The 18,544-nt window shown below is 45.0% G+C and overlaps 2 protein-coding genes across 3 annotated transcripts in view; both read right to left on the reverse strand.

Annotated features, from left to right (window-relative positions):
• Nucleotides 1-18,544, reverse strand: part of LOC125721541 (NACHT, LRR and PYD domains-containing protein 6-like) — a 166,540-nt gene that overhangs the window by 45,024 nt on the left and 102,972 nt on the right. The window lies entirely within an intron of this gene.
• LOC125721557 (uncharacterized) lies at nt 10,824-15,232 on the reverse strand. Its single transcript, XM_048997529.1, has 2 exons — nt 15,081-15,232; nt 10,824-13,542 (listed from the first exon to the last, which is right to left on the reverse strand). The coding sequence occupies exons 1-2, from the start codon at nt 15,086-15,088 to the stop codon at nt 12,777-12,779; spliced, it is 774 nt and encodes a 257-aa protein (XP_048853486.1). The 5' UTR covers nt 15,089-15,232; the 3' UTR covers nt 10,824-12,776.

Here is an 18,544-nt window from a genome sequence, read left to right on the forward strand (position 1 = left end):
GAGAAGAGCAGACTGGGCAAACAGTGGAGCTGCAGTTTATGAACAAAATAGTACATTATACAAACTGTACCCAAAGCGAACATTTATTTATCTTTTATGAGAATAACAGTTACTGACATTGTTTTTCTGTAAACAAACTATAATCCTACTCTTTGATTTTGTACAGTAGATAGAAATTATGTATAAAGGTATAAGAGAGCAGATCTACTGAGAATGAATTTCTGTGTCGGTTTAGAATCACGTTTGGGATCATGTGGTTTCAGGTGAAACATGCAGGGATGTGCAGTTATAGACAGACTGTGTCAGGATTAGACAGAACAAGCTTTGACAAGTACTGTCAATGCACAGATTTGTTTTTTTACATTATTCTATATACAATATTCAAGAAAATATATGTCATCTCTTCCTTTTCTTTCTGTGTGTTTGTGCAGGGAGTGTATTTATGTTAGGAAGGACAGTCAAGTTCAGAGTGATCATTTTAATCATCCAAAATAATTCCATACTCTAATAATGAAAATTTATTCTAGATATTCATTGAACACTACTCTTATATTTAAGCCAAAAGTTAATGGACCAGCTTCAGCCATCCCCAGGAACAGAAAGATCATATATCAAAAAAGTATCCAACAAATTCCAATAACCACAGTACAGGGTTATGGGACACACACATCACAGGAAGCACAGGGCACAAGGCAGAGACACCCTGGATGGGATGCCAGTCCATCACAGGGCAAACACTCACTCACATGCTGAGGACAATCAAGAGACACTAATTCACCAAACTGCATGATCTTCGACAGCATGAGGAAACCTGAGGAAACCCACAGGAACACGGGGAGAACATGCAAGCTGTACATGCAGAACCAGGAGTGGGAACCACACCCACAAGCCTGGAGGTGTGAAGTGAGAGCAGCTGGTCTGAAGTCCTGAAGGGAGCTGGAGCGCCATTTCTTTGGAACAGTGTGGAGCCGTCCTGCATTACTGCTTATCCTGTATGGGGGGGTGGGGAGCCTGGAGCCTGTCCCAGGTGGCACAGGGCAGGGGACACAATGGACAGGATACTAGTTTATAGCAGAGCACAAACACAAACATACAGACTCACACTAAGGGCAGCTTAGAGATTCCAATCGACTGATCGCAGTTTCATGTTCTCCAAAGTAGGAGGAGAAAGCCCACATTGGAAGAACATGCAGACTTCACACATACAGCAGGAGGGACAGGAAACAAGCCAAGAGACAGAGGTTACACCCCGAGACCCCACACCCCCCCACAATCACACATACTGTTAGGATTTGTTTAAAAGTTACATTTTAATGCTACAAAATTATGACTGACTATGAACTTCAACAAAATTATGACTGACTATGACTATGACTATGAACTTCATATTCCAGAACAGAAAGCCTGCCGCTTTCTTGGACTCCTGTTGATACTGGTGACCAGAAACTGGGACCAGAGTAACCGGAGTCTGGGATGAAGGAGGGACCCACGTAGCAGGACCCAGGGCAGTCTAGCAGGACATCCTCTGGATCCATGTTGGAATCTATGCTGACTTTAATAATGTTACCTTACAGGATTTACCCGTTTCTGTGCCCTGTACCTACAGTAAGGAGCTGGGATCTCTGCTCCTTCAAAGCAGACAGACTCACTCACATATGATTACAGTTCTAGTACATAGCAGATACTGTTGCTGAAAGTGGTGAACAAGTGAGGCAAATGTAACAATGCAAACATGCCGCTGTCAAGGTGCTGCCTGGGCACTAGTGCAGCTAGGCTGGTATTTCTGGGCTCCACAGACATCACTGGTGGTTGGTGTCGTGGTCACCGGGATGAAAGACTCGTGCAGCAGGTGTTTCTCAGACAACAAACAGGGACTTACTGGGATCAGGATGGGAGGCTATGGAACCGGCAACACGTAAGGCACAACATCAGTGATCGAACTGGGGAACACAGGACCAGGAAGCACTTAAATGGAGGACTAATGATGGAAGAGACTGGAGACAGCTGGGAGTGTTTAACACGAGGACTGGAACGAGACGTGAGACCAACAAGCAGCAAACATGGCCTGTTAGAGCCACGTCAGGGAGGAGGCGGGACATTTAATTTCATTTTTATATAGTGCCTCACAGAGTCGTCCCAAGGCACTTTACATAGATATGTAGTCATACATTACAACATCATTAAAGACAGTAATACACAACGGGAAAAAGGAAAGAAAGATATTAAATAAAGAAAGCCAGATGACAACGGAGGAGAGGAACCAAAAAACCCCAAGTAAGGAGAAAAAAGGACCTCTGGAGGTCCATGGACAACTGGCTGCCCAACCCCCCCCGGCAGACTAATATTACTGAGAACAGAAAAGAGTGGAGCTGCTTGCTAAAGGCCAGGTGTGAGGTGTGATTAAAGTCTGTCAATAAGCCTGTTCTCCACGCTGGCCTGTGTAGGGTGACACTCAAGGCTGCACCCAGGATGACACAGTTAGCAGGTCCAATTCGCAGTGTCACCCCTCCATGGGACAGAACCAGGACTCCAGCTGAGATGGTGCCCCCCCCGGGCAGCACCTGGAAATGTGGGGAGGCAGAGAGCATGGATGGTCAGACCATGCATTGACCCATAAATGGACAAGCATAGTGGATAAAAATGGCATTGCTTAATGTGACAGTACCCCCCCCCCCCCCACCCCAACCCACCAGAAGCATGTGCTCCGGCCATGAAGTCCAAAGGGGTTAGACAACAGGGATGGAACCAGACTGGACTCTGGACTAGACAGGGGACGACAGAACAGATGGTAGACAGGACAAGACCAGACAAGACTAGACAGAACACTAGACAGACAGCAACACCAGACATAAGAGCAGTTGCAGGACATCACTAAGGACATGGAGCGGATAAAGGAAAAGCTAGGAACCACAGGTACAGCAGTCCTGTCAGACCCCAAAACAGGACGGACAGGTGGAGGGTCAACAAGAACAGGGGCACAGGATGCACAAGACAAGGAGAGATACAGGCGGGACAGAGCAACAAGACAAACACTGAGGCACAAAAAGGAATAACATGGGGCATCCAGGGAAGCCAGGCGAAGATTCGGGGCTGGGGACCCTCCTAGGCCCCTTTCCAGGTGAGGCTGAACTCTGCCGAATCACAGGACCAGAGGGTCTGGGAGGGCCAGCAGGGCCGGAGGACGTGAGGAGTTGGCGGGTGATGAGAGAACCGCAGAGCAGTAGGGCAGCAAGGAGACAACAGGAGAGGAACAGGAAGATGACAAGGGACATACAGGGCAAGGGCAGAGACTGGCAAACCCTCTCTGGGAGACAGACATTCTGCCTGCCGCTTTCTTGGGCTCCTGTTGATTCTGGTGACCAGAAACTGGGACCAGAGTAACCGGAGTCTGGGATGAAGGAGGGACCCACGTAGCAGGACCCAGGGCAGTCCAGCAGGACATCCTCTGGATCCATCTTCTCTGGGCTGGTGGCAGCCTGCAGGCATGTGCCGGTGGGACGTCAGGATAGAAAGTGGGCACCAGCAGGCCGTCAGGAGATGAGGTGGGCACCGGCTGGACGTCTGGGGACATTGAGGTGGGTGCTGGCCAGGCATCAGGGGACAGAGAGGTGGACACTGGCCTGACATTATGGAGCAGTGTGGCAGGTGTCGGCTGGTTACCAGGGAACCGTGTCAGATTCTATGAGAAGCCTAGAGGCAACCAAGGCCTCACCTGTGTTGGACACTGTGGGTGCGGCCTGAGCGGCCCTCTGGGCCGGGAGCCTTAAGTGCGGATGTAACGACTGCAACGGCTGGCTCTCCTGGGCCAGATGCTGTAGATGCAGTGTCTTTCAATCACGAGTGCGCTTCCCTAACCATTAAGTCACCACTGCTCACTACTATGTGTACTATTAAAAGAGGCAGTAGGGTCTTGTCCAGCCAGCTGACAAAACGTTTCCACATTTAATTGGAATGAAGGACAGTAGGAAACATCTGTATTGTGTGCAGACTTCCAATAAAACCACGTTGAAGCAAAGTCCGACCTCTACTGTGGTCCAGCACTCTGTCAACTATACAACTAGGAGAAAAGCCTGTTCTTCTGTGCTGGAGAGCTTTGGGGAGCATGTTTTGGCGAACAGGGGGACCACAGTAAATCCCGGAGATGCATCATGTTGTCAGACTTCAACTGACAATGAGGACGCAGGTCGCCCCACGGCGAGTGACGTGGAGTCGGCGGGCCCCTTTTCTCCAGAGCACCCCACCTCTGCGGGGTTCAGCACACTCACTCCATTCCAGAGGGCCCTGAGGATCTCCGCTATAGCTGTCACACCCTCCACCTGGGAGTCCGGGGAGAGAGCGGCTATGCCATCTGTCAGAGATGGGTCATTCTCTCTGGGGAAAGATGTACTGCGGCCTGAACCAGCGACATTAGGTATGCTGGACACAAGCAGCAGTGATCGGCTGTAGGGACCTGGGGAATCTACTGGGGCTTGTCGAGTTCCGTCAGTCTGTTGGGTGCCAGGATGAACGACTCTGGGAGCAGGTGTTGTCAGACAATAAACTGGGATTTACTGGGATGAAGATGGGAGGCTAGGGAACGAGCAACACGGAGGGCACCACATCAATGGGGAACACAGGGCCAGGAAGCACTTATACAGGAATAACAAGGGAACAGACTGGAAGTAGCTGGGAGTGTTTAACATGAGGGATGGAACGAGACGCGAGACCAACGAGCAGCAGGCATGGCTTATTAGAGCCACGTCAGGGAGGTGGCAGGACATGACGTTTGGGGCTATGGTTAGGGTTAGGATTAGGCTTAGGTTTAGGGTAAAGTGTTTGTGGCAGAGAGCGGTCAGTAGTACAAGGACACGACTATGCCACCTGGGGAATTTCACCACAGGAAAAATTACTCTAAATTAAGAGCACACAAGTTCATTTACCGAATGGAGCTGGACGTGTTTGTACTATTGACAGTTTGTTGAAAATATAAAACCAAGAAACAAGACAAGCGCTTTAGCATCAACGACCTTAAAAAATTAACCAGCAATCAGCCTTTGGCCACTGGCTGACAAAACCCAAGCAAGAAACAGGTGTCCGGTGAAGTTGATCAAAAAGGGGAATGGAGTCCCCTAAACACACACACACACACACACCTGTGCTCCACCACACTGATCCCCACACAACTATACTGCACACGGTGAAAGTGTGAACACCACCACCCCAGACCAATCAAATCTTAGTCAGCCAGATCAATAGAGGCAGCCACTGGTATACAAATAAACGGAAAACAAAAAGAAAATACCCCAATCTAACCAAGAATCTGAGTGTTGAAATCTATGAAGAGTTCAAACAATGAGTAACAGAATACAGGCCGTCACTCTGCAGCAGTCCCATACAGAAAGAAAGGGCGGCCTAAAGTCTGTTAAGTCGCAAAATTAGGGAATGAAACAGCTCCAAATGCAGGAAAAGGTGCGGCGATCCTTGTCCAAGGTTGCAGTGTTGATGTGCTGCCACCTTCTGGGAAAACGATGAACTGATTTTGAGATTAAGAACATGTATGGTTTTCTGGTGGGTGGCATGGTGGTGCAGTGGTCAGCACTGTTGCCTCACACCTCTGGGACCCGGGTTCGAGTCTCCGCCTGGGTCACATGTGTGTGGAGTTTGCATGTTCTCCCCATGTCATCGTGGGGTTTCCTCCGGGTACTCCGGTTTTCCCCCCCACAGTCCAAAAACATGCTGAGGCTAATTGGACTTGCTAAATTGCCCGGAGGAATGCATGTGTGTGTGAATGGTGTGTGAGTGTGCCCTGCGATGGGCTGGCCCCCCATCCTGGGTTGTTCCCTGCTTCGTGCCCATTGCTTCTGGGATAGGCTCCAGACCCCCTGTGACCCAGTAGGATAAGCGGTTTGGAAGATGGATGGATGGATGGATGATGATGATGACGATGATGATGATGATACGTAACTTTCCTATGAGGCCACCGCGGCGCCCCCTCCACTTGTAACTCCCCTCAATAACGAACACAAGTTGATCTCTGATCACGGGCATTTATTCACATATCTATCTGGTCAGGCATGCCGTGAGAACTAGATAAAAAAGCACATAAATCATAAAATTAATCAGCAAAAACACAGGCATTCTCCTAAAAATAACCAAAGACAAACAAGAATACAGCTCGCTCACGCCATTAACTTGCAAATTGGACATAAAATCTCATACCTCATTGGCCGTGATAATTCAAGAGGAGTTAAAGAAATAAAACTTATGACTGCAGCTTATACAATAACTCCAATCTCCATGAATATTGACACTTATAAATTAAAACACTTTCTCAGCCTCATAACAAGTCCCGCGCTTACCTGATCGGAACGAAAATGTCACCAGCAAAACTGACCAGACCGCAACTCAAACGCCAGATTAGTTCCTCTATAGAAATACTAGAAAGCTCCTTACAAACGTATGCCTTTAATTATAATTATGTTAATTACTAAATTCTTCATTTAAATCAAATAATGCTGCGGATTCAGTTATGTTTAAATCATTCTTATATTTAAATTAATTAAATAAATGTAAAGCAGCATAACTGATCCTAACAGCAGTTACACTCCTCCATCTGTTAGTTTTTAATTTAGGGCACTGTCTTATTATTTAATTTAGGTTCACATTCATTCGGTTTACATGTGCAGCATTTAACAGACGCTTTTATCCAAAATGACTTCAATTTCTTAACTACTATATAACATGTGGTAACATCATCAAAATCACACTTTAGATAGTTGATTTTTTAAAGACTGAACTGCACTTTAAAGTGTGACAAAGTGCTGCTCTGTACTTCTGTACTACTGGTAGAATCTGGAGGCCATTAGCTGGGAAAGATGAAAAGAATTGAGGTATGAACATTATGTAGTGAAGGCTTCGCAAATAAATCTGCCGATCAGCTGGCTGTCATGACTTTCACAGTCACAAATAATTCATGTTGTTGCACATTTAAAAACGATGTCTATGAATAGATATGAAGGTGATCAAAAGGCTACAAAAAACACTGACAAATCCTGACAATCCCCAGTCATAACAACCACTTTTGAAAGGCCAATACATCAAAATGTATTAGAAAAAATATTGTAGGTCAGTGAAACGTGTGCCACCCCAGTGGTTAAATGACACAGAATTTGATGCACTCCCCAAAGGTGTGGCCCCAAGTAAAAATACCAAGTTTGGCGTCAAACGACCAAAGAATTGCTGAGATATGTTAACACACAGTGATTGGCGGCATCACCATCAAAATCATTTGAATGTGATGGACAAATCGCTTTGCAAGTCAAAAGTCCCTCAGGTTTCACTTATGAGGCTGGGTACTAAGACAATCCATCCATTCATTTTCTTAACCGCTTATCCCACTGGGTCGCGGGGGGTCCGGGGCCTATCCTGGAAGCAATGGGCACGAGGCAGGGAACAACCCAGGATGGGGGGCCAGCCCATAGCAGGGCACACTCACACACCATTCACGCTCACACGCACACCTACGGGCAATTTAGCAAGTCCAATTAGGCTCAGCATGTATTTGGACTGTGGGAGGAAACCGGAGTACCTGGAAGAAACCCCACGACGACATGGGGAGAACATGCAAACTCCACACATACGTAACCCAGGTGGAGACTCGAACCCGGGTCCCAGAGGTGTGAGGCAACAGTACTGACCACTGCACCACCATGCCGCCCCCCTAGGTCAATCCATTCAACAGTTATTAGCCACAAGGCATGTTTACTTATTGCAACACCACCTAGTGGTGGAATGACACTATTTTTGTTCTTATTCCTCAGAATTGGGCCCGAAGTCCAGTCACCAAATCAATTTTATCCAATCAAAGTTTTGTTGAGATATGGTCACACATCCTGTTCAGTGGCTTTGTCATCAAATTCATTGGATGATAGTGGCCATAGCATCTGACTTTTAGTAATTTTTGGTCACAATCCCTTCTAGATGATGCACCCCAAATTTGATGATAATTTGATCAACAGCCTAGGTTTCCAAAAAACTTTTTTTTCAGAAAAATTCAAAATGACAATACGACAGACTTAATTAATGAGTGCAATCGAAGTTAGACAAGCCATGGCTTTAAACACACCAAAGATCATAATCCCAGGCTTAAGAATTCAGAATTTACATGCAGAAACATATCTTGAAATTTGACCTGATGGTGTTGCTACAGGAATGAATGGATTAAACCCAAATTTGGTGAGCCAGTATTTTGGATGGGCCTCTGTCAGGGTGCCAAATTAAAAAATTGAAGATTGTACCAAATTTTTGGCCTGTGCAAAATGTTCACTAAAATCCAATAACAAATCATTGCTGAGTTATTGCCTCACATCCTATTTAGTGGCTTTGTCATGAAATTCTTTGGACGACAGTGGCCATAGCATTTGATATAGCATGATTCTTTGAATACCTTTCGGTCCCCTATATTGTAGATCATGCACCCCAAGTTTGGTGGTTATTGGATCAACTGCCTAGGACAAGTTCACAAAAGTAGGTTTACTGAAAAATTCAGAATGACAGAAAATCCAATAAGGAAATTAACGGCAATGGATGAATTTGAATCGGGATGACCAGAGGATTCAGAGGAATGAAAGATCACAAATCTAGGCCAAGGGGTGTTAACATACTTCATATATCAAGCATAATACTCATAAGAAATGAGTTTATTATAAGAATGTCCGCTAAAGTCAGCTAAAACTGCTTAATTTCATTCTTTTTAGCTTTGCTCTGACTTTAGCTGAGTATTTTGTTCACCCTGGTGCTTGTTGGTAATACCCCAGTGAGTACAGTGCACGCCCCCTCCCCCAAACAGATTCTTCCCAAAAAAATGCGCCAACTTCCTTCACGAGGGAAAGATTTGGGATCCATTTAGCCTTTATTTATTTGTAATAGAGTATAAACGACTCACATATTTTAATTAATTACTTACATTCAGTGCTGTGTGTGGTTGTGCATTGACTTTAATAGGAAGGAGTGTCTGCAGGTTTTCTGCCACACACAGGTACCAGCCCGTGTCCTTCCTCTCCAGTCGCCTCATTGTGACGCTGAGCACTTTATTAACTCTTTCATCACTGAGCTCCACAGGCCTCCCATCCAAACTCCCAGAATTCTCTACACAGGAGCCCCTGCCCATCCTACACCACATCATGTCAATGTAAATGTCAGTATAGTGAGACTGAATACTGACTGTGTCTCCTTTCATAGGCGTCACCTCCTGTTTGTCCACAAGCTGCCCTGGAGATCCTGAAGACACAAATCAGAAACAAAGGAAGCACTAACGTTTGCATAACAATAAGATATTCTCACTATGATTATGAACCAGTAACAAGATGTTTATATCGTCTTTCCGTACATTTTATGCATATCTATAGCTAAGCTATGACATTTGTCATATTACTTATCATACTTAACACGGGGGCAGCATGGTGGCGCAGTGGTTTGCCCTGCTGCCTTACAGCAAGAAGGTCCTGTGTTCAATCCCAAGTCCTTTCTGCGTGGAGTTTGCACGCTCTCCCTCTGTTTGTCTGAGTTTTCACCAGGTGCTGTAGTTTCCTCCCACGGTCCAAAAGCATTCAAGAGGGGTTGAATGGTGAGTCTAAATTGGTCCTGTAGTTGTGTGTGCACCCTGTGGTGTGTTGGTGATTCCCCAGGGTTGGTTCCCACTTGTGCCCAGTGTTCTTGGGATAGGTTCCAGTCCCCAGGCAACCCCAGTTGGAATTAAGTGGCTTCAGAAAATGGATGGATGGATACTTAACCCCCTGTAGAAACCCATGTAAACTGATATGGTTACTTTTTCCACGCTACATTTATCATATTGGGAAAAATTTAAATGCATAGCAGCGGCCCTTCTACCTCCGACGAGCTAAAAGGTGTGGCACAAGTCCCCTTACCCTCAGGACACTTTATAACTGTGTCATCAAGAGCATCCTAACTGGATGCGTCGCCGGCTGGTATGATAGCCACACCACCTACCCCAGCAAAGCTCTGCAAGAAGTAGCACGATTTGGGGAATATCATTATGAGATGAGCTTCCTGTCAGGGTCAGCTCCTGTTGTCCCAGTCTTGCATCCATAGCTTCTGGCTTTGACCTTGAATAGGATAAGTGCTACAGCCAATGGATGGATATTCCATACTTACATGCACTTCACACATTAATGTGAAATGAGAGTATAATTTTCTTTACATGCACTATTAAGTATTAACATGGTCTATATGAGTAATTATGTAACTAATATTAAATAAATTTAAAGAATATATACCATGCAGTGTTGGCCTCCCATCTGCAGGGTAGGCCACACGAATCCCAGCCATAGTCTGTGCCTATGTGTATAGACTTTGCATGTCCTGAATATGTCACATTAGACATGGATTGATATCAAGCTTGGTACTTCATGATTAAAGCTAAATCAATAACGTAAAACATTCCCATTTAAATATTCAATTGCTTGGAAAAAGGCCTATTTACCAATTAAACCAGTAGCAATAGCACATAAATCCATTAAATACACAGATTATGTTTAATTTGGTCTCAGATATTACAAAACCTCATGAATAATACACTGACATTAGGTCTATATATTTGTGTGTTTATTTCCCATTAGCCTAGCCTACTTTTTGTCTCTGGGGAAAAGGATACGAATGAACTCGCATGTACGCTAAACATGACTTTATACACAAACACGGAATGTAGTGTCCAGTGTTGAAACTCATTGATTTCAGGTCATTTTCACCTGTTGAAATGATTGAAGACAACAAAAAGATCATTTAAAGCATAAATGCATTTATTTTCTAATTACATGTCAGCAAAACATTAAACATTTGTATGTAGTAATTGCAAGAAAACAAAAAGAAAACAAAATGTACCATTTTAAGTTTCTGGTACTGTGACATAACACTGATATCAGCGCATTTAACAACGTTACACATGACAGGCTAAACTATTCCTTCTAAGCTAGGTATCCTAAACTCAGTACGTCCAAACAAAAGCAAAAACAGAAATACTGTCACAGGTCCAGGGCGGATTGAGAGCGACAGCGTGTCATGGAGCAAGCAGAAACAGAGAGTGGACGACTCACTCAGGGATTCAAAGGAGGAAAGGGGATAAACACTAGAGACACTAATAAAAACAAAAGCAGACCACGAGGGGTCAAAAACAAGACAAGGAACAACAGTAATCAAATAAGAAATCGGTCGGTGGGTCACAAGCTTTTTTTTTTTTTTTTTTCCCTCCACCACCCCCCCTCTGCGGAGGACCACTTTATTGTGCCCGAGATGTTATTTCAGGTGGAGTCTAGGACCCAACCTGACACGTGTGTATAGACAAACAGGCACACACATATACAAGCATACGTTCCCACCCTCATGCAGACATAAACAAATATTTACACATTCACCCAACATTTAGACACACAGAAATGAACGCTGTACACATACTCTCACTCCCCATGTATACTCTATGTGGACCCCTATTTTCTGGCGAGGAGACCAGAAGATCACCCCGGACCCCGCAGTAGCCGAGAAGCCCACCAGCCCAGACCCCGACCAGACGGCCAGCTCTTCCTCTCAGCCCCCAGACAAAAATGGCGAACAGGGAACGGGGGTGTGAAAAGACCCCATGCCCCCTTCGCCCACTCAGATGTGGTGTTGGTGTGTGTTGTTCTAAAGTGCTTTTAAAACAGGTGAAGGGCATGGCACTAACCACCCCCTGCCGACCAACAGCTGGTGTTAGATCGGCCTCTACCCAGAGCCCTCAATGTCTATGTGTGATTAAAATTGAGATGTGAGCCCTGGCACCAGAGGTAAGTCTGAATGAACAGACCGCCCTCTGGATGCCATTCTGTGTGCCCATCCCCAACGCCCTAAATGTATGTGTCATGAGAGAGTAAGTAATGAGAGTGTCTACGTTGTAGTGTATGAATGAGGTACAGGTGGTCGCGAGGGGACAGAGGAGGAATACCTACCCTGCATCCCAGCAACGCACCTACACCTCAAAGCCTTACATGTGTGGTGGTGTGATGGAGCGGGAGGAGGGAAGCATTTAGGGATGGGGAGGAAAGGAATGGGGGGGGGCAAAATACCTCCCCCCCCGGAGCCAGCTCCCCCGCTGACCCCCATAGGCACTCCCCGTTCCCCGAAATCCATCCAGGGAGGGGGGCCCAGGCCCATCCAGACCGGGGCCCAAAGCAGCAGCACCACCGGGCCCCACAGAGCCCAAGGCGCCCCACCGGACCCCACTACAAAGGAAAAGCTACCCCCACCCCAGCATTCAGTCAACTCCCAGACTGCATAAGACAAAAGACATCCAAAGACATTGTACCTCTCTGAAAGGTAGAAACGTTTCACCGCTCGTCCAAGCAGCTTTGCATGTGCAAATGCACAACCCCTCACTCAACAGAGGTAGAGGCATTAGGCACAACCTGTCTCCAATTTAACCTGCGGCCCTCTCATCCTTTGCCAAAACAAAAATAATTCCCAGGAAAAAAACAGACCCAATTCACACCTCCACCAGGTGGACCACCCTTAACGACCCACTCTATTGGAGTAGGAGGGACTGCTAAGGTGTGATGGTTACATCTACCCGCAACTCCCCCTCCACTTTGTTTCACTCAACGAGCCCCCTTAGACTACTTACCCAGGAGGATAAATATGTGGACACTTACTACCTCCCTCAGTCTGAAGAAGCTGCTTGGATGAGCAGCGAAACGTTTCTAACTTTCAGAGACAAGTCCAGTTGCCACGAGTCAACCACCAGAGAGTATGGTCTAAGGTTGCCTGGTTCTTCTGTTCCTCTGTGGTGAAGGGTACCTTAAGGGTACCTTCACCACATTGCCATTTGACACTGACACCTTCACATTGCCTGCTTCTAAATCGCCAATGATCAGTTCTTCCAATAATAATTTGTCCACCTTAGTTTCAACAATATCCAAATTTATAGAATTCAGCTGGAATTCACTGTTTATAACGTCTACTGCCACATCCACAATTTCCAATTCAAATGCTTTTTCAAAAGCCTTTTCTCTAGTCTCCTCCACTTTGACTTCTCCAATTTGTACTTGTACAATTTCAAAATCAAATTTACTTTGATCTAAATATTCGAGATCAAACTGGCAGAGGTCTACCAGCACAGCTCCTATCTCCAGACTGTCTCGATGGTTGTCTACAGGCTTTATGGAGATTGTCCTATTATTCATCACAAAAGCCTCCAACCCATGTACATCTATCCCCTTATCCCTCCCAAGCTGGCTAGTGGGTGGAGTTACTTGGGAGCACTCCTCTTCATCACCCCAGCAGATGATCTCTTCCCACTTGTCCCAGGCTGCCCAATAAGCATCATCCGTCCAGCTAACTGCCTTGGCAATTCGCCTTCGGGAATGTGACTCAGTGGAACTGTCAGCCTGGTCAGAAGGTGATTCTGCTGGGGAGCACAGCTCTTTCTCATCTACCCAGTCAATCACCTCTCCCCACTTGTCCCAAGTTGCCCAGTATCTGTCATCGCTCCAGCAAACAGCTTTCTCCATTCGTCTGATTCTGAATGAGGAAAAACAACATACAGGCAATGCAATGGAGCTGTCAGTCACTCCTGACATGTGGACTACACTTCTGCACTGACCCACACCTTCCCAATCAACAACCGCATTACTGCACAGGCAGAGCTGCTATCTTTGGTCAGCTGGCTGGCGTAAGATTCTCAATTCCAGACAAGTCTGCACATTCATCTCCATATCTGTAACAGTCTTACTACCTTGTAAATAGTCTGGAGGGTTTGTAGACTACCCCAACACTTTTGATGGAGCTAATTTTAGGTTTATAATGGAACAAAACAGACTGACTACAAGACATCTTGAGTGAGGGTTGGCAACCCTGCATATGACACTAACTAACCTGCACATAAAATTTAAATATAATCCAAACAATATACTGAATTTTACACAAACATATTTCAATATACAGTCATACCTCGGCTCACGAATTTAGTTCCTGACCTGAAAAGTGCGTGACCTCAATCAATTTCTCCCATTTCAAATAATGTAAATATGTATTATGTTCAATATGTTTAAACCTCAGAAACGCTGCATTTTCTTCAATTTTTAATATTTTTCTGTGACCAAGAATCCATCCATCCATTTTCCAAACCGCTTATCCTACTGGGTTGCCTATCCCGGAAGCAATGGGCACGAGGCAGGGAAAAATCGAGGATGGGGGGGCCAGCCCATTGCAGGGCACACTCACACACCATTCACTCACACATGCACTCCTACGGGCAATTTAGCAAGTACCCGGAGGAAACCCCACGACGACATGGGGAGAACGCGACCAAGAATATAGACTTAAATTAAAATAACCTTACTTGTAACAAATAATGCTGTTGGCACGTCAAACTGTCGGTGCAGCGGTAAGAAAACCGGGAGAAGACTAACAATAATAGAGGATTTATAAATGGAAAAATAAGTTCACACAACACGTTATTCACCATGAACTAGGACATATCGCCGTCTTTCTCTTTAGGTCACTCTATACATACATATATACACTTCGAGCACGCGCAGTACAACTCAACACCCCCTACCGTACAATCAAATTATGACAGACTGTGCACATATAACTGAGAGCATACATTTACATTTACATGCTAACAAATGCTAAACTAAATAAAACATTAAAACTGAGCATACGCTGGTCGCTCGAAAGACGCCAAAACACGGAAAAGAACCACAAAACATCCCCCCAAAAAACTAAACAATCAACATTAAAAGACTGAGTAACAGTCAAATGCAGTAATTTCGAAAATATGATTTTTTTATTATTATTATTATACTGGACATTTCTTGGCGTTTCGGGTGGTTCTTTGGGGAGCTTTCATTGGACCCTTTTCGGTACGTTTGTGTGTTCGCGGCCCGAAACACGGTTCGACAACCGGTACAAAACATTTTGGAACATCTTGTTCGTAACCCGATTTCTTCGTGATCAGGACTGTTCGTGGGTCGAGGTACCACTGTACATACAAAGACAGATACTAAATAATAAGATAAGTTATACGATAAAATGGGAGCAGAAATGCCACGTACCTTGCCATCTTGGTGCAGAAAAGCAAGTGAAGCCGCGTCTTTCAAACAGGTAGCTTCCCACGTGCGGAGGCATCAAATGTAACCAAGCAACAACATAACTAAATAATAACATCATAATACGTATAGTTGTTATATAATAATGACAGGTTTATAAGTTTTTTATTTACTTTTAGAAGTAAATAAGAAAAAAAATTGTGTAAGAACTGCAAAGCAAGAATATAGTAGTAAGCATGAATCACACATTCAGCTCTGGATAATATCAGACAATGACTTAAAGACACGTGAAATGAACTGCACTCTTGGAGTCTGTCTCTCCCCAAAGCACAATGCACGGTAACTTGTTTAATATGGGAATTATAAAATGACACTTTGGTAACATGTCAAACTGTTTTATCGCGATACATAGCGATCAGTATGTCGAACTGTCACGCCCAGCTCGTACGATCCTCATGTGTGCCACGCCCCCCTGATTATCCACGTGTGCTTCCCCATTATACTCAGCTGTGTCCGATTATTTTCGCCCAGTCCTGTCTATTTCAGTCCATGTCTTGCTTTCGTTCCTGGTCCGTCATTGATGTTAGTCGATGTTCGTGCTTTGTCCCGTTTTAGTGCTAATAAATCCCAGTTTCCCCGTGTTCTGCCTGCCTGTTTCCTGCCCGTGCGATCGCGCTCGCAACCAGCCCGAAACCTGACATGAACAAGGTTATACATCACACAAGCTTCCCACAAGAACCTGTAATTAGACTAAGCGCGTACCACACTGGGCCCGGCTGCCTTATACGGCAACCGAGCACGATCGCATCCTGCCCCCCTCACCAGTTCTGCCCCCCTGTTGCACTTACTGGTCCGGACGCGAGCACGTTTTGTCATCAACCTGCAACTTTTTGTGTGAAAGAAACATAAGAAGCAAAGCTGTGTACCACAGTAGGGTAGAATTCATGGCTAATTTCGTGGCTTATTTGGGGCGGTTTGAGTATGATGACACACACAGATTTGTCAAGTATACAAAGCAGAGGTTTTTATTTATTCGTGCTGCACGTACAGGAAGATCCACACTTTATCAAATATCTCAGGCAGACTGATGCTGCGCGGGATACCGGTGCCAAAAAGGTATTGCGGTACCGCATTTTTGAAAGCTGTTCGGTATTACATTACATTACATTTCTTTAGTACTTGTACTAATTACAGTATTTTCGCTTGCGCTAACTATGGGATGATGACGATGGACTCTATATAGCAAAACCACTGCCGAAACTAAGTTATACACTAAGTTAGATCTGCACCCATCATGCTATATAAAATACTAAAACGTCAGCTAGTTAAGTATGATGTCCATAGCTTCACGTCAGTGATTTATGTCAGGGATATACATTGACGTCATCAAAGTTTGATGTTTGAATAATAAATAGATAATAAAGCATAATGTGCTGCGTGGGAAGTGTTTTATATGTGATCAAGTCATCAGAGCTGTATTATGGGATGTCACCAAGACAGGTAATGCTAATACTTAAAAGTAAATAGCATAATCATACAAGGATAAGAAAGAGAATAAGGCAAAAACATTTCTTGAAATTTGGCCTGAGGGTGGCGCTAGAGTGATGGATGGATTGAACCCAAATTTGGTACGAATAGTTGGAACTGACCTCTATCGATGTGCCAAATTTAAAAAAAGTTGCTAATCAGCTCTATGGGCTGCCATAGACTCCCATGGCAAAAAGCATAATAATAGTGAAAACTACTAAAAACTATAGGTATCCTAATAATAATAGACTGTCATCTCTAAATTGCCCACAGTGTGTGAGTGAGTGCATTCCCTGCAATGGACTGGCATCCCATCCAAAAGTATACCATTGTGTCCTATGCTACCTGGGATAAGCTCCAGGCCCTCGTCTCCAGGATATGCGGTACGAGGATGGATGAATAATAATCATGTTTATTTCAATTTCAATTATAGGCAAATATAAACATGTACCAAGGATAATAGCAAGAAATACAATATGCCAAAATAAATGCTAGAGGAGAATCCTGCAATTCCTGCCCCAGTCCTGGGTCTGGGGAGTTTATTCTCACTGAGATTGCATAGGATTCCTCTGGCTGCTGTTTTTCTCCCGTACACGTGAAGTGCTACTTCTTCGTTGCCCACATGTGAGCCAGTATGTGAGCCCTGATCCGGGCTACCATCCCGCCCAAGGCATTTCCTCTGTATGCTGCTTCCTGCAGCCCTGCAGTGGACAAAAGGAAAGGACAATGGTTTGTTGATTTATAGCACATATATTATTATATTTTATATTGTTCAAATATACATTACTCAGTAATAACTCAGTAACTACTCAAGTACAAATGATGAACAAATACAGTAACTGTTATGATTAAGAATGAACGAACGTGGGATCAGTATATAACTAATACTTTCTGGTTAATTAATAAATTAAGTAAGAGTGTACTACTTCAGGGGCGGCATGGTGGTGCTCTCATGCCCGGCTCGTACGATCCTCGTGTGTGCCACGCCCCCTGATTACCCACGTGTGCTTCCCTGATCTTGCCCAGCTGTGTCCACTTATTTTCGCCCAGTCTCGTCTATTTCAGTCCATGACTTGCCTTAGTTTCTGGTCCGTCATTGATGTTAGTTAGTCTTAGTGCTGTCTGCTCCGTCCCGATCCCGAATAAATCCCCGTTTTCCCCGTACTCCGCCTGCTTGCCTGCTTCCTGCCCGCTTGTCAGCCTGTGTGCACTACCCGCTTTAACCAGCGAACTCTGACAGGTGCCCTGGTTAGCACTGTTGCCTCACACCTCAGGGACCCGGGTTCGAGTCTCCGCCTGGGTCACATGTGTGTGGAGTTTGCATGTTCTCCCCATGTCGTCGTGGTGTTTCCCCCCACAGTCCAAAAACATGCTGAGGCTAACTGGAGTTGCTAAATTGCCCGTAGGTGTGTGTGTGTGAGTGAATGGTGTGTGAGTGTGCCCTGCTGGCCCCTCATCCTGGGTTGTTCCCTGCCTTGTGCACATTGCTTCCGGGATAGGCTCCGGACCCCCCGCGACCCAGTAGGATAAGCGGTTTGGAAAATAGATGGATGGATGTACTACTACATTATTTGTGCCCCCTCAAGTAAAGTGTTGCTCCTAACTCATCTGGTCTTTTTATATGTTGTTAAAACATACTGAATTAATCCCTGCAAGAAATTCTTTGAGGGGGTTAGAGAGAAAATGCAGGAGACTGAATCCAGGACCTCAGCTATATCTTTTTTAAGTGTTTACGTGTAAACAGTCAAGACTTAACTATATGGGCTCATACTAAAATTAAAAATTCATGGCAAAGTGTTACTCCATTTTGAACAATATGAGCAGAGTATGCACAACCTTTTTATGTGAGACACAGCTATATGCACTATATATTTGTGCTTCCCCTAGACTTCTTGAGACCTTAAATAGTGTGACATTTGCAATAGCGAAAGCCTTCGTTTTAA

Source organism: Brienomyrus brachyistius, unplaced genomic scaffold, assembly GCF_023856365.1.
Source record: "Brienomyrus brachyistius isolate T26 unplaced genomic scaffold, BBRACH_0.4 scaffold34, whole genome shotgun sequence".
NCBI lineage: Eukaryota > Metazoa > Chordata > Actinopteri > Osteoglossiformes > Mormyridae > Brienomyrus > Brienomyrus brachyistius.